This window comes from Zingiber officinale, chromosome 4A (genome assembly GCF_018446385.1).
Source record: "Zingiber officinale cultivar Zhangliang chromosome 4A, Zo_v1.1, whole genome shotgun sequence".
NCBI classification, from domain to species: domain Eukaryota; kingdom Viridiplantae; phylum Streptophyta; class Magnoliopsida; order Zingiberales; family Zingiberaceae; genus Zingiber; species Zingiber officinale.
Window position 1 is genome coordinate 146,500,003 of NC_055992.1, and position 27,046 is coordinate 146,527,048.

Here is a 27,046-nt window from a genome sequence, read left to right on the forward strand (position 1 = left end):
GAGCTAAAATTCATAAGATGAACCTGTGATTGATTGCTAGTTCCAGAAACGTATTTGCAACAAGTGAATTCAAATACTAATTCAGAATAGCAGTCCGCTGATTATATTCAACCACAAAACTAGGTTGCTGCATGCTTCATGCATTACAAGTTGATTTAAACGAGAGATCAATAGAAAACATAGCAATTAAGTGGGAATTAAGAAGCGCTAACCCACCAATAACAGATATATAGTTGGATTATCTAATTGGAGCAAATCCAAGCTATCAGTATCACCGGCCGAGAAAGATAAATCAATATTTTGTCCTTTAGTTATCCTTTATACGGATATATAGTGGGATTATGAGATTATCTAACTCTCGCAGTGCAGATAGAGAGAGAGAGAGATATTACTGATCTTATTGTTAGCCAGCCTAATCTAATCCATTGCATTAATAATTGCACACTGTTTGGTCGATCATGGGCCGTTGTTCAGATGCGGAGAAGGGGAATCCTCGTTATTTCTGCCGCCTCCACTACCACCGATTGCCTTCGCTTTCCGGCCATCACCTATTTTGTGATGACTTCTCTTGCCGAGTCCACCTCTTGCGTCTCCACCTATACCATCACTTCCTCCGAAACCACCGCTTGAGCCGCTTTCGGCACCAGCTCCTCCTCCGCCCGACCCATCGCCAATGCCGCCGCCGCCGCCGCCGCCACCTCCAACACCAACGCCACCGACGCTGACACCGATCCCACCTCCGCCACTCATGCCGAAACCGCCGCCTGCGACGCCAACTCCGATCCCGACACCAATGCCTCCACCTCCTCCACCAATCCCGCCGAGTCCTCCGCCAGCACCGCCTGCGGTTCCGAATCCAGCGCCACCGGTAGCTCCACCGATTCCACCTCCTCCAATGCCTCCGCCACCTCCAACACCGCCACCTCCTCCAATTCCACCGCCAATTCCACCTCCACCTCCGAATCCGCCACCGCCAAATCCACCACCTCCTCCCATGCCACTGCCGCCAAATCCACCACCTCCTCCCATGCCACCTCCCATGCCACTGTCGCCAAATCCACCACCTCCACCCATGCCACCGCCGTTAACTCCACCACCTCCTCCGAATCCACCGCCTCCTCCCATGCCATCTCCAACTCCACCGCCTCCTCCCATCCCTCCACCACCTCCCATGCCTCCGCCAACGCCAACGCCACCGCCTCCTCCCATCCCTCCACCACCTCCCATGCCTCCGCCAACGCCACCGCCAACTCCACCGCCTCCTCCCATCCCTCCGCCTCCTCCCATCCCTCCACCACCTCCCATGCCTCCGCCAACGCCACCGCCACCGCCAACTCCACCGCCTCCTCCCATGCCTCCGCCAACGCCACCGCCAACTCCACCGCCTCCTCCCATGCCTCCACCTCCTCCCATGCCTCCGCCAACTCCACCGCCTCCTCCCATGCCCCCACCACCTCCCATGCCTCCGCCAACTCCACCGGGGCTACCTATGCCTCCACCAATACCACCACCACCTCCGCCCCCGACTCCTCCGCCAACCCCTCCTCCAATACCTCCACCTCCTCCTCCAATGCCACCGCCACCTCCAAAACCACCGCCACCCCCAACTCCTCCACCGCCACCTCCTCCTCCAAAGCCACCGCCACCCCCAACTCCTCCACCGCCAACTCCTCCTCCAATACCTCCTCCTCCTCCAAAGCCACCGCCTCCTCCAATGCCACCGCTTGCTCCACCTCCTCCCAGGCCTCCGCCTGCTCCTTTTCCAATGCCGCCGCCAACTCCACCACCTCCTCCATTGCCACCGCCACCGCCAACTCCTCCTCCAATACCTCCACCTCCTCCTCCAAAGCCACCGCCACCTCCAATGCCACCACCTCCTCCTCCCAGGCCTCCGCCTGCTCCTTTTCCAATGTCACCGCCAACTCCGCCACCACCAGCTCCACCTCCTCCTCCAATTCCACCGCCACCTCCAACTCCTCGACCGATGCCACCGCCAGCTCCACCTCCTCCCCCAACGCCTCCACCTCGGCCAACTCCACTACCTCGACCAACTACGGCATGGCTGCCACGTCGGGTTTTACGAGCACAATCACTACTCTGCCCACCATCCAACGCAACACTAGACCTCCCGCCAGAAGCGATCACATAGTCCAGAGGCGGCGTCCTCATCTTCTTCCCTTCCCTTCTCCCACTTCCACCAACAACACAAGCCAAAACCATTAGAAGGATCAGTGCTCCCTGCTTCCCCATCTAGTGACAATGGCAGAGACAAATTGGCCGGTGCAACTGCGAAGGCCGTAGAAGGCAGATCATAAATATAAGTTCTCGCGCCAAACAGCAAGTGCTACATTTTTTGGTGGCAGTTAGCAGCTTAAATGCATCTTCTTCCCTCTTGCATCTTCCGTGAGACCATTTAATCTCGCATTCATGGCTCCTCCCTTTCTCTGCATTTGCTTTGGTCAACTTGTGTTGGGAATAAGCAAAGTAGAAGGGAAGGAGGATTTGGAGATTGTGACAACAGCCGCTTGCAGTCTGGAAAGAAGAAAGGATGCCACTTTAATTTAGCTCCACCACCAATGCCTTTCATGGAGTTTAATGGGATTTGCTTTCTGGTGGACGTTAGAGAAGAGCAGTCAAATAATTTAATTTCTGTTTGCCTTAGCTATGATGGATGGGCTGTGAATCGAGAGGAGACGAAGGTGATGGCGATCGATGGGGCCAGCGGTGAGGTTGAGCAGCCCCAAACTCTGGGAGCCGGTGGCGGCATGAGTGGGGAGAGTGTGGCGCACTGTACGTAGTTTGGGAGCCTTTGTGACCTCAGTTTCCCGAAGCCCACTGTTTAAACTTTGTCGATAAACCTTCTTCTCTAATGAGCCCTACTAATTCTTCAAGTGATGCTTTCATGATTTGCTCACTAATTGCTTTGATTGTTAAGGCACCTAAACAATTTTCATAGTAACCAGCCTTTGTCGATTGGCATAATAAATGACGAATATTGGCTGTAAAAGTGAGACAAACATCTCCTATGGCACTGATTGCTTGTGCTCGACATTTCCATAGAATTGCAGCCACGACCTCAAATGTGGTGAATCGATTAAATCTCTCTTGGAATAGTGATTGAGCAAGATGGTCCCTCTATACTATACCAGATCATGGATTGATAGAGGGATGAGTCAAACCGCAAGCAATCTCACCGATGGCTTTTAAGAATTGTCCAATGCCGATGCCATCAAACACCAAATGATTGAATTTGAGTCCGACAACAAATCCAACACATTGAAAATGAGTTACCTGTGTATGCACAATTTAATTAATTTACTATAAAAAATTTGCATTATTATTTGAATAATAGTTAATGATTCACAACCAAATGACTGATTTATTTGGGAAAAGAAAACAAATACACAAAGGGAGATTAAACAAAAAATATATATATATCCAAACTCTATAGTTTGGATAGTAGATTGTTGGTTGTCAATATGAACCTCCATGTGCACTTCCTCGATTTATTCAAATGATCAGTGAAAAATTTATGTAAAATCGAATCGGTTATCTCAGTTTCGATGTTATCTGATTCATCATTTTTTATTTGGAAAAAAAACAAATACAGAAAGGGAGAAAAAAAATATATTCAAACATGTAGTTTCTCAAACATCAATGTGCATCAAGGATTTTTTTTTCTTTTAAGTATACAGATTTAGCTCAAATGTAGTGGTATTTTAACAGTGATAGGATCATAGAATGTAGCGAAAGCTTTTCTATACATCAAAGTGAAACTAAAGGATGCATTAGTCGGATCTAGTTATCATCCATTATAAGGCTACATTACATATCGATATATGAAGGACTGACCTGAATCTAACGCTGGAGTCGTTATTCCTTGTCACTGGATGAATTCTCGGAAAAATGATCTTCTAAAGGAGTGGGCAACAACTGGATCTCAGTCAATGATGAAAAGTCCAAGGAAGAAAAAAGTCAACAAATCAGTAAGATCATGCCCAATGATTTTGATTTCCTCCTTTTTATACCTGGCTCATCCTACAAGAACCATCCAGACAAAGCTCATAATTCATTAATAGTCCATTGATGTTAATAGAACGGGTTATTGAATTGCAATCCACATCTTAAATCTCCTTCATACAATTATATCACTTAATTAAGATTTAATTCTTTAATGATAATTATTGTTTGTGTTAATTCATGTATTAACTCATCTTATAGAGATTAATCCTTCGTGTAGTAGTGAAATTAATATACTAAAGGAGAAGCTTATGAATAGATACAGAAAAACTTAAGATTTTTAATTAAATTTAGTATATTATGCATCGACTATTGAAACAAGGGCTCCTTTTTTTTTTTTTTGTTTGAATCATCACATGAGTGGTTGTTTTCATTTTTTTTTATCAAGCAGAGTGCTCTCATCAGCCACCTATAAATTGATATAATTGTCCTCTAATATACTATTTAGTATTAATATCTCATGCCAAGCGTATTAAATCCTAAATCGATCGGACAATTATATGAATAGAATAAGTCTGTGTTGTAACTACAATGTTCTAGAAGCTACAATTTCTGAACTGCTAAAGTAGCTATAATAGTTATAGTTTCATAACGGTTATAACATAAATGTTATTGAACAAAATAAATCTGTATTATAGCAGTTATAGAATTATAGCTGTTATAACTATGATATCAACTAAAAAATTGTAGTTGTTATAATAATATAGTTGATCATGTCCGGAAGCTGAGTCGGATGAAGGCGGGCCTTGATGTACTAGAAGTTGACGGAAAGTCGCTACGACGTCCGATCTACCTGGCACCCTCCGGAAGGGCTCACACGGGCGGATGACGAAGGATGATGACCAGGACGATGACGCTAGGGCTCTGCGCACACTCAAACGAGCCCACGAATCGTTAGAGACCAGAAACCAGGGGAAAAGTCCCCAGGTCAGACCCTCCTACGCTCAAGTCAGGTACTTTTTCCACAGAAAACACAGAGAAAGGACGAAAAGTAAAGACTAGTGAGAAATGACGAGTGAGCGTACCTGCATAAGAGACAAAGCATTTCTTTTTATACTGCACTGAATGTTTCTGGAGTATGGCGGGTGTCAGGGAATGTCGGCTGTCAGGCTTTGTCGGGCGATGAATGACACGCGGCACCTCCTCATAAGTCGGCGGTAGAACCAAAGGGGTAATGAGCCCCGACTGTTAGCATATTCCCTGACACACTAATTATTCTCTGACATTCTCTGACAGACGGTTACGATTCCCTGGCTTGTTTGTCCTGTAGTGCCTGGACGCTAGGTCTGCATTCCGCGGGTTGTACTTCGACCTACTTCTATATGTTGTTATCCATGGTTCGTATGTCCCGACCTGTACGTCAGGCCTGTATCCTGACCTGCTTCTGTCTATTGTTATCAATGGCTTGTACGTTCCGACCTGCACGCCAGGTCTGTATTCCGACCCATATCTGTTTACTGTTATCCACGACTTCTACGTCCAGACCTGCACGCCAGGTCTGTATTTCGATCCGCATCTGTTTACTGTTATCCATGGCTTGTACGTCCCAACTTGCACGTCAGGTCTGTATTCTGACCCGCATCTGTTTCCTGTTATCCATGGCTTGTACGTCCCGACCTGCACGCTAGGTCTGTATTCCGACCCGCATCTGTTTACTATTATCCATGACTTGTACGTCCCGACCTGCATACCAGGTCTGTATTCCGACCTGCATCTATTTACTGTTATCCATGGCTTGTACGTCCCGACCTGCACGCCAGGTCTGTATTCAGATCCGCATCTGTTTACTGTTATCCATGGCTTGTACGTCCCGACTTGCACGTCAGGTCTGTATTCGGACTTGCATCTATTTACTGTTATCCATGGCTTGTACGTCTCGACCTGCACGCCAGGTCTGTATTCCGATCCGCATCTGTTTACTGTTATCCATGACTTGTACGTCCCGACCTGCACGTCAGGTCTGTATTCCGACCCGCATCTGTTTACTATTATCCATGACTAACACATCCCGACCTGCACATCAGGTCTATATTCCAACCCGCTGTCCTCCGTTATCCATGGCTTGCACGTTACGACCTGTACGCTAGGCATGTATCCCGACCTGCTTCTGTCCACTATTATCCATGACTTGTACGTTCCGACCTGCACTCCAGGTCTGTATTCCGATCTGCATATGTTTACTGTTATTCATGGCTTGTACGTCCCGACCTGTACGCCAGACCTGTTCTGCGCCAGAGGCCTTCCTTTCCTAGCCTTTGCCTGGCCTGTGGGCTCAGTCCTTAGCCATACCTGGCCTGTGAGCCCAGTTATCCACTATACCTGGCCTGTGAGCCCAGTTCTTGATTGCTATCGAAGCTGGATCTGGTTTAACTTGCAATCCTCTCCTTCGACTGCCCCGTAAGTTGAGACTTTGACCGTAGATATGCAAGCTTGACTTTTGACCTCCACAGAGGCTAGACTTCTGACCTCCACGTAAGCTTGATTTCTGACCTCCACCGGGGCTAGACTTCTGACCTCCATGTGAGCTTGACTTCTGACTTTTCTGTGGTCTTGACCCCTAACCACATCATCTTACTGACCCCACCATCATGCACCGTATCACAAGTCTCCCCCTCAAGTCTAGTTGAAGGAGGCTCTAGTTCGACTGACTAGACCCAAGTCCCTTTGTTACCTGACCTGGTTCTCGTGTCCTCTGCCGGCCTGTTTCCCGTCTATCTTCTTCAGACTTTCTCGCCGTCCTAGGAGATAAACGGGATTATTCTGTGTGTATATTGATTCTTCAATTTCCGAGCCTACTCTTATCCTATACTTCTCCTATAAATGCTGTACTGGTTTCCAAGCGTCAACTCAAGTTCCGAGGAAATCCCTTCACCTTCTCCTTCCTTATAAAAGGTCTAAATATACCTTTCCCGTCTTTTCCTCAAGTTATTCCCTTGTCAATAGAGCATTGAGCCTCCATGAAACCTGCAACAGAATCTAGCGAACCTGCTTCTTTGCTTCGGCAAATCGCCCATCTGACGGAACTATTAGCTCAGAAAGAGGAAGCCTTGCTGGAGATGACAGCGAGCAAAGATCTTCAAGCGCCCCTTGCTCATGAAATGGAAAACCTCTGGCTGGCCTCCAAATCCAGAACCCGGGCCGAAATTGCTCTCAAGCTGAAAGCTCAATCGCACTTTCAGAGTCAAGTTCACTATATTATTTATTTGAAGATGAAACATGAGGACGAGGTGGCTCTCTTGAAAGAGGAAGGACGGATCAAAGATGAGACTATTGAGCGACTGAAGCGCGCTATCGATCTTATCAAGGAAGATCTAACTAGAGCTCAAGCTCATCTGGCCAGGAAGGATCAAGCCTCTGGATCTGGTAGCAATGTAAATCCTTAAAAATATTCCTCTTGTTAGTGAAATAAAACATGCTTCTTGGATTTCGTTCAGGATATAGCCCCCTGTCCTTTGGTTCTGGTGTTGATATATTTCTATAAAGCACCTGCATTTTTCTTGATATTTCTAATAAAAATAATAAAGATTACTTGCTTACCCCACCTTCCTCTTACCTCATAACATATGATCCCCCGGCGGGAGCAACTGAGACGCTTGAGAATGTGCCTGCGAAATTTCATATTTAGCAGAATCCCTGGAAATATGGCTTACTAACCAGTCAGGCACGAGAACTTGACTTGTTGTATTTTGCTTCGGCGAATATAAGGAGTGCTGATCGAGAAAATCACTGCACCGACCGGGAAGCTCGTTGGGCGTGAGAGTCATGCTCACTTATAACTCGCACTAGGGCGAGAGTCTGGGGCAACCGACCAGGAAGGTCGTTGGGTGTGAGAGTCATGCTCACTTATAAGTCGCATCGGGGCGAGAATCTGGGACAACCGACCGGGAAGGTCGTTGGGCGTGAGAGTCATGCTCACTTATAACTCGCACTGGGGCGAGAATCTGGGACAACCGACCGGGAAGGTCGTTGGGCGTGAGAGTCATGCTCACTTATAACTCGCACTCCGACGAGAATCTGGGACAACCGATCGGGAAAGTCGTTGGGCGTGAGAGTCATGCTCACTTATAACTCGCACTGGGGCGAGAGTCTGGGACAAGCGACCGGGAAGGTCGTTGGGCGTGAGAGTCATGCTCACTTATAACTCGCACTGGGGCGAGAGTCTGGGACAACCGACCGAGAAGGTCGTTGGGCGTGAGAGTCATACTCATTTATAACTCGCACTGGGACGAGAGTCTGGGGCAACCGACCGGGAAGGTCGTTGGGCGTGAGAGTCATGCTCACTTATAACCCGCACTGGGGTGAGAGTCTGGGACTACCGACCGGGAAGGTTATTGGGCGTGAGAGTCATGCTCACTAATAACTCACACTGGGGCGAGAGTCTGGGACTACCGACCGGGAAGATTGTTGGGCGTGAGAGTCATGCTCACTTATAACTCGCACTGGAGCGAGAGTATGGGACAATCGACCGGGAAGGTTGTTGGGCGTGAGAGTCATGCTCACTTATAACTCGCACTGGGGCGAGAGTCTGGGACAACCGACCGGGAAGGTCGTTGGGCGTGAGAGACATGCTCACTTATAACTCGAACTGAGGCGAGAGTCTGGGACAACCGACAGGGCAGGTCGTTGGGCGTGAGAGTCATGCACACTTATAACTCGCACCGGGGCGAGAGTCTGGGACAATTGACTAGGAAAGTCGTTGGGCATGAGAGTCATGCTCACTTATAACTCCCACTGGGGCGAGAGTCTGGGACAAACTGATCGGGAAGGTCGTTGGGTGTGAGAGTCATGCTCACTTATAACTCGCACTGGGGCGAGAGTCTGGGACAACCGACCGAGAAGGTCGTTGGGCATGAGAGTCATGCTCACTTATAACTCGCACTAGGGCGAGAGTCTGGGACAACCGATCGGGAAGGTTGTTGGGCGTGAGAGTCATGCTCACTTATAACTCGCACTGGGGCAAGAGTCTGGGACAACCGACCGGGAAGGTCGTTGGGCGTGAGAGTCATGCTCACTTATAACTCGCACTGGGGCGAGAGTCTGGGACAATCGACCGGGAAAGTCGTTGGGTGTGAGAGACATGCTCACTTATAACTCGCACTGGGGCGAGAGTCTGGGACAATCGACCGAGAAGGTCGTTGGGCATGAGAACCATGCTCACTTATAACTCGCACTGGGGAGAGAGTCTGGAACAACCGACCAAGAAAGTCGTTGGGCGTGAGAGTCATGCTCACTTATAACTCGCACTGGGGCGAGAGTCTGGGACAACCGACTGGGAAGGTCGTTGGGCGTGAGAGTCATGCTCATTTATAACTCGCATTGGGGCGAGAGTATGGGACAACCGGCCGGGACTTTTTAGGAAAGCCCGTTCGGGAACAGATGTTGTCGACCTGGAGGTGAGTTCCCAACCGGGGGTAAGTTCCCGACCAAGGGTGAGTTCCCGACCAGGGATTGCTTAAAGGGGTCGCTTTGACCCTGTCTGCAGTCAAGAGATATACAGTATCAGACGTATTTTAAGATAAAAAAATATTAAAATCTTACTCTTCCCTCAGGAAAATGACGTCGTGTACCCTTGCAACATTTAAATTTATTTCCCTCCAATTTTCTTCGCCGCTTCCAGAGAAAATCGCATGTCAGATGCTTCCGTACGCCCGCTTTCTCTCATGATTTCCTTATCACGTCTATCATTAATACGCTTCCTAGGAGGGTGATACCTGTCCCACGCCTTTATTGCTTACGCCGTATGATGCCGTCGATTTAACTCCTTTTTGTACACGACTCCCCACAAGAGTATGTCGTTCCATGATCGGACGGCATTGGGCGATTTACCCAAAAATATACTCGACTCATCTTTCAATATTTCATAGGAAACCCCACTTTATAAGCCCTAAAGGCAGTCCACCGTCGTCGCCTTGAGCATTTCAACTGCCTTCGTTGCCTGGCTGTTTTGCTATCCCTGGTGCCTTAACCTTTCCCCTTCTCGACTCTTCCCGCCTGGTGCTCTTTCCCCTTTCGACTGACTTCTTCTTCAACCTTCCTTACTTCGATAATGACAGATGGTAAGGCTTCCTTTTGGTATTCTTGTTACAGTTCTGATATAGATGATCATGACCTGTCCATGATCCGATCTAACCTGAGACTTAGCGAGGATTACGAACTTCGAGTCCCCACACCCAGCGAATATCTCGCAACCCCTCCTGAAGGCTTCATGACTGTTTTCAAAGACCAACTTTTAGGAGGCCTTCGTTTTTCTATACATCCGTTCATCTCCTCCCTGAGCCAATACTTTGGTATCTGCTCCTCTCAATTTGCTCCCAACTTCTTCAGAGTTGTATGTGGCACCGTCATTCTATGTCGCATATATCAAATCCCCTTGACCGTTCAGTTATTTCATCATTTTTATTCCTTCAAACGCTCTGAACCAGGGGTATTCATGGTACAGGCTAGGCCTAGTTATAAGTTCTTTTCTAACATGTCCTCTTCCAACAAAGGGTGAAAATCTCGTTTCTTCTTTATCAGATTACCTGACCCCTTGGTCGAGCCGACCCAATGGCGCTCTGACATAACTTCCAATCTTCCTGTGCACCAACATCAGTCTTCCTGCGACGTCGCTTCAGAAAAACTTCAAGGCGTGAGCGTTCGCTTGTCTATATTACTGTTGGAAGGCTTTTTGTATTCTTTCGGGCTCAGCCCAGTTCAGGCAGAGATAGGGGCTCCGTTAGGTAAGACCCTGTTTTCCTCCTTGCAATTCTTCGCTAACTGAGGTATCTTTCTTTTACTTTGCAGAGGTTGCTATGCTCTGGGCCTATTCTTCAAATATAAAATAACAATCTCTCGCCGTTTTGAAAGCTCTGAGCTTGGAGCTTAAACAGGGCTTGGCTGCTTCCTCACAATCTGCCCCTTCTGGCTCACAGTCTGCCCCTTCTGCCTCCCAGTCTGCCCCACCGGCGTCAACCTGGGCGGAAGCCGCCCAACCTCTTCCTTTAGATGATGCCTCAATGGAAGACCTGGCCACATTAGAGCAGGCCGAGGAAGAGCGAGCTGCTTCTCCCCCTCCCGCTAAACGACTACGGCTTCAGCGCAAAAGGAAGAGGGTTATTCCTGCGGTTCAGGCATCTCCTCCACCTCTTCCTTCTGGACATCGTTCATCCGCAGCCTCTCAATCTCCAGAGGCCAAGGCTGTTACTCCTGACCGGGAGATTGCTCTGGGACTAGAGGTTCCCATCCCGTCGCCCCGAATATCCGCACCGACACCCGGTCGGGATCTATCTCTCGAGCATGCCTCTCTTACTTCCCAGGGCTTCTCTCCCAAGCAGATCCCTTTTCCTGTAATTGACCAATCCGGAAGTTATGCAACTTTATCCGCCTCGCTTCCAATAGCTGCTTCGGCCTCCATTTCTCGATCCCAGGGGAGAACCCCCAAAAAGTATGCCTTCACCACCTCTTGGCGCCTGCCTTCCTCCACCGAGCCCGATGCCGCCGAAGAAGCTGCAGAAGAGGTTCCTCCCACTGTTGGCCTGGTTCAGCTGCAGGGCGAGTTAGCCGCGTCCTGGCGGTTAGGCAACCGAAAATTTTGGAACAATCTGCCGATGGAAGGGATGGACCAAGCTTCTCGCCAGATAGTTTCTATGAGTTTTCTTTTATCAGGGCTCCTCTTCTGAAATCTCTTATAATCCTTCCTTCTGTGTTTAATGCAGGCTTGTTCTGCCAGCCTCAGTGCAATTCAATACGCTGCCAACTTGCAGAGGGAGAATGAAGTGTTGAAGGCTCGTCTTCAGGAATTGGAACTGCCGCTTACTCCCCGCGATCCACTCAACCCCACGCCCGGTGATCTGGCAGGGTATCTTCGGTTAATTGGGGAGTCTGCAGAGTCTGCCCGGAACATCTCCCACACGACTTTTGAGAAGATAAGGACCTTGGAGGCATCTCTGAAGACCAACGAGTCCAAACTAGCTTCTGAGGGGGAGCGACGTCGATCGCTAGTGGTTGAATTGGATGAGAATGACGCCCGGTTGACCACCCTATCCTCCGATCTGAAGAGTCTGCAAGAAACCCAAGAGACTCTTCAGAAAAGTTTAATAGATGTTCAGGGTCAGCTAGCTTCCAGTGCCGACCGGGAGAAGGTCATCCAAAGTCGCTGGGAGGCCAGCCAAACTACAATCAAATCACTACAGACCGATCTTTTGAAGGCTCAGGAGAATGCTTCCCAGAGTCAAAAAGATTTGGCTTTGGCCCAAGCCGATGTTGAGAAGGCCCGGGCAGAGATGGCAAATTATCAGGCAGGAGAAGCTGATCGTCTGAGAGCGTATAGGTTATCCTACGTCTCATCTCCTTTCTTTTTGAGGAAGATAGGAGGTTTGATGAACCTTATGCTATGCTGCGGCGCGACCGGCGAGGCTCGTCGAATGTTTGAGCAGGATCTGCTTCGCTCCACCCCTTCAGAAAACTTCTTGGACACTGCTCGCCTGATGAATGAGCTTCCGGCCGGGTCATATCCTTCCTTTAATGATGACGACAACCTTTTTCTCCTCCCCTCATCTCCTACTGATGATGAACTCTGATGTGGCAATGTATGCTGAATTTTGATGTGTCTATGTAACTAAAATATTGTCTATGATTCTCGTATGTCAGAACTAGTTATTATATAAGACCCCTTAACTCTTTTATGATATGCTATGACGTGACTGCTAGTTTTTGAACTCCCCTTAGCTAGTTAGTTTCTTATTACCTTGTATGTTTGCCGACCGATATGGACCGTAGCGACCTTGTATGTTTCCCAACCGGTATAGACCGTGGCGATATGGAGGTGTACTTCAACCTTCTGGTTCAAGTGTTAAATGACCCCGGTCGGGGCTCACTTCCTTACCCTGACCTATTTCACTCTCCTTTCCCTGCTGACCGGCCAGACTTAGCCACACACCCCGGTCTGCTTTTTCCAACTTAATCCAGTACAGGATAATAGCAGAGCGAGAGAGCGAGAGTTAAGACTAGAGCGGGAAAGCGAGGGTTAAGAGTTCATAAGACACTTATAACTGTCACATCTTTTCCCGAAACCTATCTCCTCGTACTTTGTGTCGACACTTTTCCAAATATACCCTTGGGCGTTATTTTCAAAGAAGATCCATCGGCCCTCTTTGCTCCTGCCAATTGTTGTAGATCGGTAGATGATAACTAACTAAATTGTCCCTCTGCCCAGCGGCTATAAATACTTCCCCCTCACTTCTACCTGCCACCTTTTCCTCGACTTCTTCTTTTTCCCTCCTTAATCCATCGCTGCGCTTAAACCTCTATTTTGGTTCGGTAGCGTCTTGCTTGATTTCTTCTCCTTTTGTTTCTTTTCACATGACATCCTCCTCTCTTCTGTCCTCTCTGGCGGCGACGTATTTTCCTGGCTCGTCCACTTTCGACGAACTAGACCGGGATGATCTGTGATATACTTACGGAGTTGCGGATAACACACATGTGATCATCCCCACCGGAGTGCACCAATTTTTTGCTCCTCCCAATGGATATTGCACCTTCTTTAAAGGACAGTTTATAGCCGACCTTCGTCTTCCTCTTCACCCCTTCTTTTTTGACGTGTGCCGTCACTTCAAAATTCCCCTGGGACAACTAACGCCAAATTCTATAAGGCTCCTCTGTGGATTTGTAGTACTTTGCGACGTATGCGAGCTATCCTGGTCTGCCCATTTGTTCCACTGCTTCTTCACCCTTCGGCAACAGGAAGAAGGCTCGTTCCGCTTCCATCCACGCCTTCGGATTGTTTTTTCTCACCCCTACAGCCTTCTGTAATGAACTGGAGGAGCAAGTTCTTCTTCATTCGATTTCCCCATGAGGTAGAATGACCCCTGCAATGGCAATCGTCGCTTCCCCCGACCCCGCAACTAGGAGATTTTCATCTTGATACCTCCTATATAGAAGCTTCATCTCGCTTAGCAAGATGACAACTGAACTTAACGCGCTTATTGTCTAAGGATTTGTTGTCCTATTTTCATCTGAGCTACCTTACTATTGAAACGCCTCACTCCCTGGGTAAGCTTCTCTTTTGGTTCTTGTATGACTTTATGCATTTTGTTTTACCTACTATAGCTGACCCCACACTCTGTCTTGTACAGCTGATGTTTTGACCCGTGCCTCAGAGGTTCAGCCTCTTCCTATAAGTAATATGGAAATAATGTGGCGAGGTCAAGTTATTTTAGAAAGGAGATCGCTCCCCTACTCGACTTCGACCCATGCCGGTATGGCTACCACTGCAAATCCCCGACCTCGTCTTCCCCGCAGAGCCTCGTCTACTGCCCGATCTCCCTCCTTTACTCGTCCCAGGATTTCGTCTACATCCCGGCCTGGCGCTCCTGTTCATCCACGACCCTCACCTACAGCCCGACCATCCGCCTCGACGCCTCTTCAACCCACTAATCCTTCCCGACCGACTTCTGGCTCTGGTTGTGGCCGCGGTCGTAGATCAACCAATGTAACCTATGTCAGCCCTGCCTTCAGAGAAGCCTCTCAGGCGGCTCATCTGGCACGTTCTGCCAATGACCGCTCGAGTCGTGATGCCCCCTCTACTTCTCGGCACAGGGTTCGATTGCCTTCCGAAGATTCTGATTCGGATGACCAGCCTTTGGCTCAGAGACTTCGCCGCAGGGCCCCCCATCCTAGCCAAGACTCGGGCTCTTCCGCTGTTTCTCCTCCTTCGCCTCCGGTTGCAACCCGTCCTCCGCCTCCTGTTGCAACCACTACTCCTATCCCGAGCCAGGCGGATGCTCCTCCGGATCCGCCCAAGGCTCCGACCGAGCCTCCGCTAGCTCAACCTTCCACCTCGCGACAGCATCCGAGTACGGAAGCTGGCCCCTCACATCGCCCTTCACCAGCTACCTCACCTCCAGAGCCTTCTCATGTGCCCCCTTCACTTCCTTTCGGCTCAGCTGCTGGACCTTCACAGCCACCACCACCTACTCATCACCATTACCGGACCACTGCCCCTTCTGAGGCTGGGTTACGGTCACGGCAAGATGTTCCCACCAACTTCCTCACGATGAAAGGTCGTTTGGCCACTTTATGGGAAGAAAGTATGCAGCAGATGGAACTCTTGTCGCCACCTGCCCAAATGGATAGATTCTCAGAGCTGTATATCAAGGTAAGCTTCGATGATCCCAGCAACTATTATCCTCCTCGCTCTTATCAGATATTTCCTTTATGTCCCAGGCTTGTGTAGAGTCCCTGATAATAAATCAATCCTTTCATGCCACTCATTACCAGAGCAAGGTGTTGCGAGACATGGTAGCAGAATTGGAGCTGCAGTTAAATGATCCTGCGCAGGCTAGTTATGCCCTGAGAGCTGAAATAAAGGACCTGACCAGAAGGAAGACCCATCTGGAAGTATCCCTGGCGTAGACTAACCACAAGCTCAAAGGCCTTCAAGAAGAAAAAAGCCAGATTGACATTATACACCAGCAGCGCTCGGAGCAACAAGCTTTGGTGCATCAGCGAGCCATTGACCAATTAACCCAAAAACTGTATTTCGTAGAAACCCTTGCACAAGAGCAGGACAAGAGATTAAAATCCCAGGCGACCCAATTAGCATCTCAAGCGACAGAACTTCTGGCCGCCCAGACTAAACTGGCTCAGGCCCGGGCTACTGCAGAAGGAGTATCCACAACCTTGACTGTTTATAAGGAAGGTGAGAATGATCGCTGCAAACAGAGCCGCGACCTGTACCTGTGTTCTCCAGAGTTTTATACACAAGCAGGACAACGTTTCTCCACATCTGTCATCTATGGTGTGGTTGGGGCTCTGCGACAACTTTATGAACAGGGCTACTAAAATCAGCTCCTCCTGCTGAGTTTTTAGATCATGACCGGATCCTTAAAGAGATTCCGGATGATATCTTTGCTCCTTTCAAATGATCATCCCTGATTGTCTGTACATAATGTGACTTAACGATTTCCTGTGAAGTACTTTATTACTTTTCTTGTTACACATCCATTTGCACTTTGAGGTTTGCTTTGCTAAAATTTCTTAGTCTGTCAAAAGAAATATTATGATATACAATTTCTGCTCTAACATATCCTCTTACTGCACTCTGGTCTACTTTCAGCCCCGGCCTGTTACCCCGGTCTGTCAAACACGTGACCGCCCGACCTCTTCTTCTTTATATGATTCTCTAAACTCGGTAAGGTCGCAGGTAGTTAGCACTCCAAGGCCGATCTAACTTCTTGCCCTGGTTATCCTGTAAATAATAAGCTCCGGATGACAATTTCTTGATGACTTTGTAAGGCTCATCCCACTGTGGTGCTAACTTAGCCACGTCTCCCACAGGCTTAACCTGCTTTCAGACCAGATCTCCTTCCCTAAAGAATCGAGGAATTACTCTTTTGTTATAATTTTGTCTCATTCTTTGTCTGTAGGCCTCCAGTCTGGCTGCTGTCTTCTCTCGGGTTTCACTGATGAGTTTCAGCTCAGTCAATCGCCGCTCTGCATTTCCTTCATCATATAATGTCCTCCTGACTGATGGCACTCCAATCTCTATGGGTACTACCGCTTCGTTCCCATAAACTAGATGGAATGGTGTCAGACCTGTACTTTCTCGAGGTGTTGTACGATAAGCCCATAGGATACTTGACAACTCTTCCACCTAGTTACCTCCCACATGATCCAGTTTAACCTTCAGACCTCGTACTATTTCTCGATTCACCATCTCGGTCTGGCCGTTGCTTTGCGGGTATGCCACTGAAGTGAAGACTTGTGTTATGCCAAATCCCTTGCACCAGGCTTGGATTTTTTGCTCTTGAAATTGCCTCCCATTGTCTGACGCCAATTTGTGCGGAATGCCGAACCTGCAAAGGATATTCTTCCATAGAAACTGGATGACCGCATCTTCTGTGATCCTGGCTAGGGCCTCTGCTTCCACCCACTTAGAGAAATAATCCACCGCTACCAATAAGAAGCGTTCTGACCCGGGGCCATTGGAAATGGTCCTATAATATCCATGCCCCATTGATCAAAAGGGCACGAGACTATAGATGTTCTTAGTAAAGCCGTTGGTCGATGTGTTAAATTTTGATATTTTTGGCAGGACAGGCAGGTATTTACCAGCTTATGAGCATCCCTCTGTAAAGTAAGCCAGAAATACCCGGCCAGGAGTACCTTGCGAGATAATGTCCGACCGCCTACATGATTGCCACAGCATCCCAGATATATTTCTCGTAGGGCTTGGTCCGCCTCCTCTATACTCAGGCATTTGAGTAAGGGTCTAGAGAAGGACCTCTTGTATAGCTGACCCCCGATCATGACATAAGTATGGGCTTGCTTCCTGACTAGCCGTGATTCCTCTGGGTCAGCCGGTAAGGTACCCTGCCTAAGATAGCTGATCATGGGTGCCCGCCAATCAATAGTTGCTTCTCTATTGTTTTGCAAATCTATCTGAGCTATAAGGAAAGTTTGCGTCGTTGACCGGTCCAACACCCAAGTAGTTAAGGAACTGACCATTTGATAGCTCATCTGCTTTCTCGTTCGCTACCCTGGGGATCTTAGTTACTATGACTTCTGCAAATTCTTCCTTCATCTTCTCGTATGCTTCCCGATATACTTGTAATTTATCACAATTTACCACAAAGTTACCGGCCACTTGCTGAGTTACTAGCTGGGAATTTGAGTAAATGATTACTCAGGTAGCCCCTATATGTCGAGCTGCCTACAGTTCTGCCAACAAAGCCTCATATTCTGTCTCATTGTTAGTTGCTCGAAAATTCAACCGGACAGCCAACTGAAGTATATCCCCTTGGGGAGATATCAACAAGACCCTGACCCCGCTTCCTTGATGAGTTGTCAACCTATCCACATAGACCTTCCAGGTTTCTTCAGAGTTGGTCTGATGAATTTCTGTTAAGAAATCTACCAAGGCCTGTGCCTTAATAGCTGTGCGCGGCTGGTACTGCATGTCATATTCTCCTAGCTCCGTCGCTCATTTGATAAGCCGACCTGTAACTTCTACATTAGTTAGGGCTCTTCCCATGGTGCTATTGGTCAGAACTGTGATAGGATGTCCCAGGAAGTAAGGTCTTAGCCGCCGAGCCATAAGAACCAATCCATAAACCAACTTCTCGAGGGTCATGTATCGAGACTCGACCCCTTTTAATAGATGACTGAAGAAATACACTGGTCGTTGTACATTATCGTGTTCCTTAACAAGCACAGCCCCCACGACCTCAGGGGTGGCAGATAAGTAGACCCATAATGGTTCCCCCACAACTGGCTTGAATAAAGATGGCAGAGCCTCCAAGTACTTCTTCAGCTCCTCAAAGACTCGGGTACATTCTTCATCCCATTGGAACTTGGAGGGCTTCCTGAGCACTTTGAAAAAAGGAGCAGCCCGGTCTGCAGATCTGGAAATGAATCTTGACAGGGCTTATTGATTTAACGAACTAAATCTCACCCTTTAAAGAAATAAATATTAAGTATACGTGTTTGTTATTATATCATGATTAAGAGTACGTGCTTCCATAATAACAGAGGTCATGTTCTTTTTTTACAGTCAGTATAAAAAGAACAACCTTAAATGATCCTGCTCAATACACTCAGAGTATACTAGTATAATTTTATAGTCAAAATAAACTAATACCAAATTACATTACAACCATTTCAATGGTGTGCCCCATTCCATCTTGGTTGTGAGCAACTATTTATAATTTATAAGGAACTTATAACATGATCTTCTGTGTGACACCACACACCATATTATCTTCAATATAAATTAAATGAACAACTACATTTAGCATATAAATGTAAACATTTGACCAATGTGATTCTTATTTCAAAATAAATATTTACACAAAAAGCAAGACTTTTAGTATACATTCTAACATTGATAACATCTAAATGAACCAAGCTCGAACCAAGCTCAAGCCAAACTTGAATTAAGAGTTTGATAACATCTAAACGAACCAAGCTCAAATCAAGCTTCAAACAAGCTCAAGCTCATAAAAAATAAACCAAGCCAAGCTTGAATACTCATTTCAAAAGCTTGGTTCATTTTAAGCTTGGCTCAGCGCTGCTTAGTTACCTTATCAAACAAGCTTGAACACCCCAAAACTCCGCTCGGCTCGACTTGTTTACAGCCCTACCCACTTAGACTTCCTACTTGTCAACTCCCTATTTGACTTCCGATCACGGTTAACCATGACTCACTTGGACTTTCCATCTCATGTCAATTCCATGTTGGACTTCTGACTGCCAAGTATTCGATCAACCGTAACTCAATTGGACTTTTCATACCTTGTCAAGTATTCGATTAACTTTGAACTACTTGACTTTTCTCTCAACCAACTTAACATATTGATCGACTATCAAGTATCTGATCAACCGTGACATACTTGAAGTCTCGATCAAGTTACATATTGATCAAATATCGAAACCCCAACTTGAGTCAACTCAAGCTTGATCAACCTTGTTATCCTTGACTAGAAGTCGATTGCACCATCATGTTCATCTTATTTTTATGTGAGGCACCTCACGAGATGGATTATGGGTCATTCATCTTATTTTTATATGAGACATTTTCAGATGAATTACAAGTCTTTTACCCTATATATGTATATATATGTACATACTTATGATGTATTTCATATTGAATGGATTGCGAGTCGTTCACTCTATGTATATATAATACATCTTTTTCAGATGAATTGTGAACCATTTACTCTCATATATGATGTATCTTTCTTGAATGAATTGTAATTTATTGATCTTTATATTTATAATTATACATGATATATTCGTATTATGTCAATTGCTCATTTACTTTTATTTATATGATACATATTTGATGATGGTAAAAGATAAATATGTTCATCCTCAATGTCCCTTCAATTCGTCCCAGGATCAACATGTATATCATATATATTTACAATACATATTTGATGAATATATTATATGTTGTTCATCATTTAATAAATTATATTGAGATATGACAATTTACAGTGAAGGATGACTTGTCGGCCTAGCTCCGGCTAGCTGCTCCATGGAGGAAGCCGGCACGATTGAAGCAATCTACATACTCTCTGCTTTAAATATCAACTCATTCCCATAGAAACTTTTTATCACCCACTAGAATAAATTTGAAAAATAGATACATCACTCATAGCTGAACTCACAGTTGGACTTTCTAGAATTATTGTCCATCTTTTAAATAGTCTTATCTAAAAAAATTAAATTAAATTAAATTAACTTTTATAAAATAATTTTAAAAACACAGCATTATTATATTTTTATAATATAATAAAAATTATTAAATATTTTGGCTTTCTTTCTCAACTTAGTGAATAGAAGTTTTTTTTTTATTTGTAGCTTGGATATAATATTTTGAGAGCAGCATATTGAATAGATCTTGATAACGAAATAAGGCGTAAAATTCTCTCCTTTTAATTGTGTTGTTATGGAGAGTAGGGAGAAAGAAAAAAAAATCATAATGATGAACTTGGATAGTGATAGATTTCAATCAAATTAAGTAAAGTAAGATAATAAGGATTTTGATAACTATGATATAGGAAGAAAAAAAAACAGATGAAGATAATTAATTAAAAAATGCGGTGAGCGTGGATCGAACACAATCTTCAGATCTTTAATCTGATGTTCTCCCAACTGAGCTATCCCCGCTTATTATTAATTATGTTAATTTAAGAATATACATATATTAATCAAAATTTATGGATCCAATGCATCACATTTTTGGATCACCTGTGTGAATATGACTGCTCTAATAGTATTGAGTAGCATTTTGAGCACCTGATTTGGAGGATCGTCCTTTGTGTATAAGTTATCTTCCGTTAAACAAACAAATTATGTTCTTCCGAATAAAATACGTAGCTCAAGGATTATTCGATATGCAATTCTATTCGACTTTAAGATGATTTACTAAAATATAAACCCAAGTCTTGACACATTATATTTATGCCTATAAGAAAGACATACGAGCTTGCCAAATGTATTGGTATTTTCATAATGTAGGAGACTGTAGGAATTTTTGAAAGGAACAAATTGATTTTGAAAAAGATTTAGAACAATAAGATGAAAGAAGGGCAACTATTAAGATTATGGGATATTTAGACTATAGAAGGAGAAAGAGACATTTAAAATAAAAATATTTAAAGTCCTATAATCTCAATAGATGTCCTTTCAAAAATATTTCGATGAGTAATCAATTAATCATAACGTATATTATTAGTAGTTTATTTTTTAAAAAATTTGATTCAATTTAATCAGCTTAATCAAATTCTGAATTTTATAACAAAATTAAAAAAATAAAAAAAAAAATTGAATTTCCGAATTAAATGTAACTAGACTTGTCTTTTTCCCATAAGGAGAAGCCTTTGCACTTTCCAATATGAAATTTTTGCTCGTCCTGATCGTAATGCAAGTCTTAGAAGGATATCAGTGTCTTGTATAGTAAAAGAAATTCAATATACCCAATTAGGGGCATAGATGAGGCAAATTAATATTTAACATTTCAACTATCTTTCAATATATATTTAATCAAATTGTCATGGGTTCGAATCCTGAAAACAGCCTCTTATAAAAAGTAAGATAAGACTACATACGATAGATCCTTTTCTAGGACCTCGCATAATGAAATTTCGTATATCGAGCTGTCTTTTTTTACTTCAACTATCTTTCAATAATGAAATTGATGAGAAAAAAAATAACCAAGTCCATTGTTTCAATATTGCTGTTATATTTGATAAATATTATTATAAATTCTCGCGATAATAAAAGAATACAGAAGCCATACGGGTCTAGCTCGACTCCTCAAGCTATTGTATTAATGAAGAAGATAAGTGACAAGAAGAGCTATAAGCATGAGCACATAGGCTATGCTCTGATCAACTGCTTTACCTGAGCAAAGACAACGTTTTAGCAAATCTAACAAAGCCCATCGATCGACGTGGAACTCCCAGCAAGAACTTAAAAGAAATTCTCACCGTCACTGGTTGCAGCATGCACTTGCTTCGTGGTCGGAGTCGTCGCAGATACTTGACAAAGCAACGGGTGAAGAAACAGGCCGATCAAAGCATAGGTTAGAATGAGAGATGAAATTCTAATGGCTGCCATGAGTCTTTTACTAATGTTCCAAGACGATTACTGTGAAATATGAAGAACGTAACTGATGGGATGCTCTGTAACTGCTCCCTTGAAAGTGTATATATACACTAGGAAGGCTGATTAACTGTGTTATTTTCCGTGTACTACTTTGAACACTTGAAGATTCAGAAGTCTTCCCTACGCTAATAAGTGCAATACGAAATTAATAGTTAGTTAGCACTAGTCATCGTAGACCGTAGCCGGCTGTTTTAGACTTTAGTTTTTGTGCTCAGGCTTTTGTTTGACTTGTTGCAGTATGGAATGCCAGATCAAGTTGCGAATTAATCAACTGTTAAAAACAAACATTCCATTAATTCAATAACCGTTCAAATTTAACCAATGGCTTACCCTTAATTTAACTGGCTTATATTTTTAAAAGCCAATTATATTACGGGATTTGTGTGATCTAGATGGTCGTGTGATCATGAGATGTGGTAGATTGAAAAGATAAACGATATCGAAAATAATAATGTAACCATATCAGCCTGGAGAAAATTTGCTTATATACATCAAGAATAAAACTGGTGGACATTTATTAGCGAAAATGTAAAGAGAGATGCCGGTCTGAGGCAATCCAACCCGGTGAAGTGCATTATAACAGATACCATCCGACTTTGGCAACAATGAAAGTATTAAACATCAGCTTCAATTCGGGTCATTTCAATGTTGGGGTAAACCACAAACTTATTAGAAATCTCACGCCATGCGAGAAGCTACTCGAGGCAAAAGTGGGATGCTTAATATCCCCAGTTGTCATTACGAATTTCATCGTCAAACTGCTTCCTCAGCTCTGGATGCTTCTCAAAATATTCATCTGCTGTCATAGTGGCTATTTTTTTCTGAACATCACAAAAAGCATTTTATCACAAACAGCAAGTGAAAAAATTCAATGTGATGTGGTTAGGGTTGTAAAAGTGCATTCTCACTTTCGTCTCCTGAACTTCTGCAATTTCTTTCTCCAACTGCGCTGATCTCTCCAGAGATTTCTTTTCTGCTTCTTTGAACTCAACTAGCTGCGGAATAGAAAATGTGACCGCCGCTTAAGTCAGTTACAAACATCAAAAGCTGTCATCTTTCACACAGCTATCCCTACTCAGCCCAAGTAATCACACAGCTCATGGAAGGATAAAACAAAAAAATGAGTGTCAAAGAAATCTCTCACCAGAGCATCAAACTTCGGTTTGTATTCTGGGGTCACAGTGTCAACAAACTTGGGGATCTCTATGCCTATAAAAATTAGCTATATGTTAACACGAATGCTTATCAAGGGCAGAAATATGCAAGAAATAAAAACATAAGAAAGCATATGAGAGAATAAAAGTACATCTATCTCATTAAGACAGCATGTGTACCATTTACATATTGGCTTACATCAAAGCTGTAGCAATTATGCATTGTACTCAATGAGGAAGAAGAGATGGGCATCAATTCTGACAGCAGAGTCCTCAATACATGAGAGCCATAGCTAAGAACAGCATAACAACACAATTTCAACTTCAAAGCTAGACAATTCTAAGGCATTCTACCTATTACATTCTTCTATAATCTACCATTATTTCTAGGTCCTAATCTATTTGAAAAATAATAGAACATGATTATGCTTTTCTTAGAAGTGTTCGATAAGAGAACAAGAGTAAGTAGAAAGTGATATGAGTGAGTATTCCTCCACCAAGAGTCATGGTGTAATTTTCTTTAAGAGCGTAGTAATATAGATGTAGAGGTGCTTCCATATAATAATTCTTCAGCTCAAAAATTTATTTCCCTTTTATTGTGAACGTATCAAAGGTCCACTCTTGTGCAATACCAACCCGAGCAACATTTGTTATGTAGGAACTTAGGTTACAACCAGAAGTTATTGAAGGAGGTGGAATGACTTAATTCTACATTCATTTGTGCTGGCCATTAATCTGCGTATCTTTACTAACTATTTTAGTATCCATGGAAAGCCAGAAAGCATAATATATTTCTGTCTATGTTTTACGCTCTAAATGCTATATCTAGCGACACAGATTTGGTAGGAAAAGAAAATACTGCCGAGCTTCTGCCCTTCCACTCAGATCAGCAGGGGCCACCTATCCTGGTTGGCAAAAGAAGCCTTGATTGATGACAAGGGGTCTAATAAATCTGGGAGGTGATGATACTTTTCAGATTCTAACATTACCCCATGAGATTAACTATAAAGGAACCTCGATATCTATGCTGATTTTGCATAAATTTAATTACAGGAGCTTGAGAAGGTGTAGAGGGGTCGGGAAGAGAACATGATAGCTTATTAGTCACAATCATTTTCACATCTTGCAACATTCTAAACTGTAAAGATGCTCTCTGCTGAATCTAAAACTTAATTCATTCTGTAGCGGCTTCCTTATTTGTTGAGGCAGCAGGAGAAAGAGATGTTGCTTTGCAGGAAAATTTCAGTGCTCTTATGACTTTCTTAATTAGATTTGTATGACTAGCAAATGGGGTGTATGATAAATTACTTATTCACAAATTCATGATACAAAAAAATGTTTATGAAGTTACCAACTCAAAAGGGAAGCTACTACAGGTCATATATTTTGATAAACATAATGGACAATTTGAAATGATATCTCAAGGTTGAAGCCAAGATACAAAAAGATCGTATAACATGTTAACTCAGGAGCATATCATGTTAACTGGACAACAATTATTTTAAAGAAAACGTATCTCGAGAGTGCAACTTGAGCATTCCTTCAAGCATGTTTCAGATAGTTCATGAAATACTAACAGAGCCTTCACATGTTTTAAACTTCCAAAAAAAATCACAAAAGTCGGGCTTACTATCATATGCCTCTTTATACTGATCTACCAGGCGAGAACCAATTCTTTTTCTGTAGTAGTCCCAGTCAATAGGTTCAGGTTCCTATAGTTCACAAAACAATAAAAATAGAATTGGTACCGCCCATAAGATATAGTAAATAGACAAAACACTCTGGATACAAGACACGGGGAAAAAAAGAAGTCATATTATTATAACTAGACACACAGCCAGAATGGTGATTATGTAATTTCTCATACGAAGAAGGCCTTCGAGGAAAAAAAAATTAAAGAGAAAATTTCATCCACATAAGTGAGAGATCATATTTAATATTATTCACTTTATTTAGGACAAGGATACATAATTACACAGATGATGTAAGCATAGTTAATTTGTTTGTACATTGCTAAATGCTCACACTAATGTGTACATGAAGGAATTCTGCCAACTTCATTCTCGAGTAATTGACAAATTCCATGAAAAAAAGTATTTACACTGTACAACTTGCATTTACAAACTATAGCATGTGCTAAATGCATAAATACATGGCCAACTCTGATTCTTTGCGAGATGACAAGGATTGATACCATGTACACTCATATGCACAGGTGATGAGTCAACCAGATCTCTACTAGTCATTCAAGTTCAAAGTGCATTTCTTCATAAGCTTTTAAAAACCAACAAGAAAATAGTTGCGTCAGTACTGTACATGAATTCCAGTAACATGGTTGTGCATACATGTATTTTTCTGATCACTAAAGCATAAAAATAGGCGTCTTCAATCCTAATACATGATACACTACAATTAATCATTTTTGACCTTTCTGTATGCGGGTCAAAGGCCCTACAGATCATACAAAGCGTGCTTTGCAATTTTTGTACAACCCCTATATGCCTTGTGTTCTCATCATCATGTTAATTCCTTCCACCATTACATAATTGTGGAATGGAAGATCAGATGCTATGGAAATATATTTTCGAGTTGAGGAGACCAAATTTACCAGTGGCGAGCTGGTGGCTAAATCAGTATATTGCCTCTCTGTTACCAATTACATAAACTTTCTTTTTGCAAATACAATGACAGAACATATCACGATGTAAAAAGAATAATGGCAGATAACCATCGCGGAGAGAAGGTGGAAAACCCTAGATCTAGATCTGTCATCAAGTGGGATGGATCCGTACCAACGAGAACTTGGTCTGAAGTTGGTGGTTGACATCGTCGAAGGCACGGCGGAGGTTAGAGAATTCCTTGCGCGCCTCATCGGAGACGAGAAGCTTGGCCATCCCGTCCCAATCGATCGACTTGGAGGCCTTGACGGCCACCTCCGCCACCTTCTTCGCTCCGTTGCCGCTCATCCTCGCTCGATCGATCAAGGTCTGGAATGGAGATAGCAAACCAAACTCGGCGGCGGCCTCTCTGATAACACCGATGGCACCCCATCAAAAAAAAAAAAAACCCTTTTTATCTCATGATCGGACGGTCGAAAATGGGCCACCCCTAGTCCACATCTGTTAATGTGTCGCATGAATAAATCATAGTAAAATATTTTTTATAATCAATTGGTTGCATAAAACTATATACAATTATTTGATGAATAAATAGTAAAAATCATAAAATAAAATATGTACAATGATTTAAATAATAAAGGGTTGATGACACTAAAAAAAAAAAAAAAAAAAAAGACGGAACGAATTATGGTTTGTTGTAAATTTGACAACGAATTTGGGGACAAAATTGGCGACAAATAAAATTTTCGTCCCCAAATTCGTCGTAAAAAAACATACAAATTTGTAACGAATACTTTTTTTTTTTTGCAAACTTAGCAACGAATTTGGGGACGAATTCACATAATTTTTTTTTTGCCAAATTTGTCTCTATTTTTGCAACAAATTTGGGGACGAATTCGATGACAAATTATTTTTTGTTGCCAAGTTTGTCCCTAATATTGCAACGAATTTGGGGACGAATTCGGTAACAAATTTTTTTTACTGCCATTTTTGTCCCTAATTTTACAACGAATAATAAATTTGTTGCAAAATTGGATAATTTTTATAAGCATTTGCGACGAATTTGGCAACGAAAATACTAATTTAATTAATAAATAAATTTTC

At 43.8% G+C, this 27,046-nt stretch overlaps 3 protein-coding genes across 3 annotated transcripts; 2 read left to right on the forward strand and 1 right to left on the reverse strand.

The window, feature by feature from the left end:
• Positions 1-471: 471 nt before the first annotated feature.
• On the forward strand, positions 472-2,811 carry LOC121973758 (basic proline-rich protein-like). The gene has a single exon (XM_042525118.1). It carries the CDS (start codon positions 674-676, stop codon positions 2,147-2,149), a length of 1,476 nt encoding a protein of 491 aa, XP_042381052.1. The 5' UTR covers positions 472-673; the 3' UTR covers positions 2,150-2,811.
• Positions 2,812-14,257: 11,446 nt separating this feature from the next.
• On the forward strand, positions 14,258-15,411 carry LOC121972902 (vegetative cell wall protein gp1-like). The gene is made up of 2 exons (XM_042524519.1): positions 14,258-15,154; positions 15,223-15,411. The coding sequence occupies exons 1-2, from the start codon at positions 14,258-14,260 to the stop codon at positions 15,409-15,411; spliced, it is 1,086 nt and encodes a 361-aa protein (XP_042380453.1).
• Positions 15,412-22,638: 7,227 nt separating this feature from the next.
• On the reverse strand, positions 22,639-26,374 carry LOC121971590 (ATP synthase subunit d, mitochondrial-like). Its single transcript, XM_042522924.1, has 5 exons — positions 26,117-26,374; positions 24,955-25,036; positions 23,315-23,379; positions 23,079-23,165; positions 22,639-22,991 (listed from the first exon to the last, which is right to left on the reverse strand). The coding sequence occupies exons 1-5, from the start codon at positions 26,288-26,290 to the stop codon at positions 22,890-22,892; spliced, it is 510 nt and encodes a 169-aa protein (XP_042378858.1). The 5' UTR covers positions 26,291-26,374; the 3' UTR covers positions 22,639-22,889.
• Positions 26,375-27,046: the final 672 nt, after the last annotated feature.

What these genes read in the sequence shown, in the direction of transcription:
- LOC121971590 (XM_042522924.1), bottom strand. Translation starts at nt 26,290, where the DNA reads ATGAGCGGCAACGGAGCGAAGAAGGTGGCGGAGGTGGCCGTCAAGGCC. An exon ending in GTATAAAGAGGCATATGATA is followed by an intron (nt 23,380 to 24,954) that starts GTAAGCCCGACT and finishes TAATTTTTATAG; the next exon opens with GCATAGAGATCCCCAAGTTT. An exon ending in CAGAAGTTCAGGAGACGAAA is followed by an intron (nt 22,992 to 23,078) that starts GTGAGAATGCAC and finishes TGTGATGTTCAG; the next exon opens with AAAAAAATAGCCACTATGAC.
- LOC121972902 (XM_042524519.1), top strand. Translation starts at nt 14,258, where the DNA reads ATGGCTACCACTGCAAATCCCCGACCTCGTCTTCCCCGCAGAGCCTCG. An exon ending in TCTCAGAGCTGTATATCAAG is followed by an intron (nt 15,155 to 15,222) that starts GTAAGCTTCGAT and finishes TTTATGTCCCAG; the next exon opens with GCTTGTGTAGAGTCCCTGAT.
- LOC121973758 (XM_042525118.1), top strand. Translation starts at nt 674, where the DNA reads ATGCCGCCGCCGCCGCCGCCGCCACCTCCAACACCAACGCCACCGACG.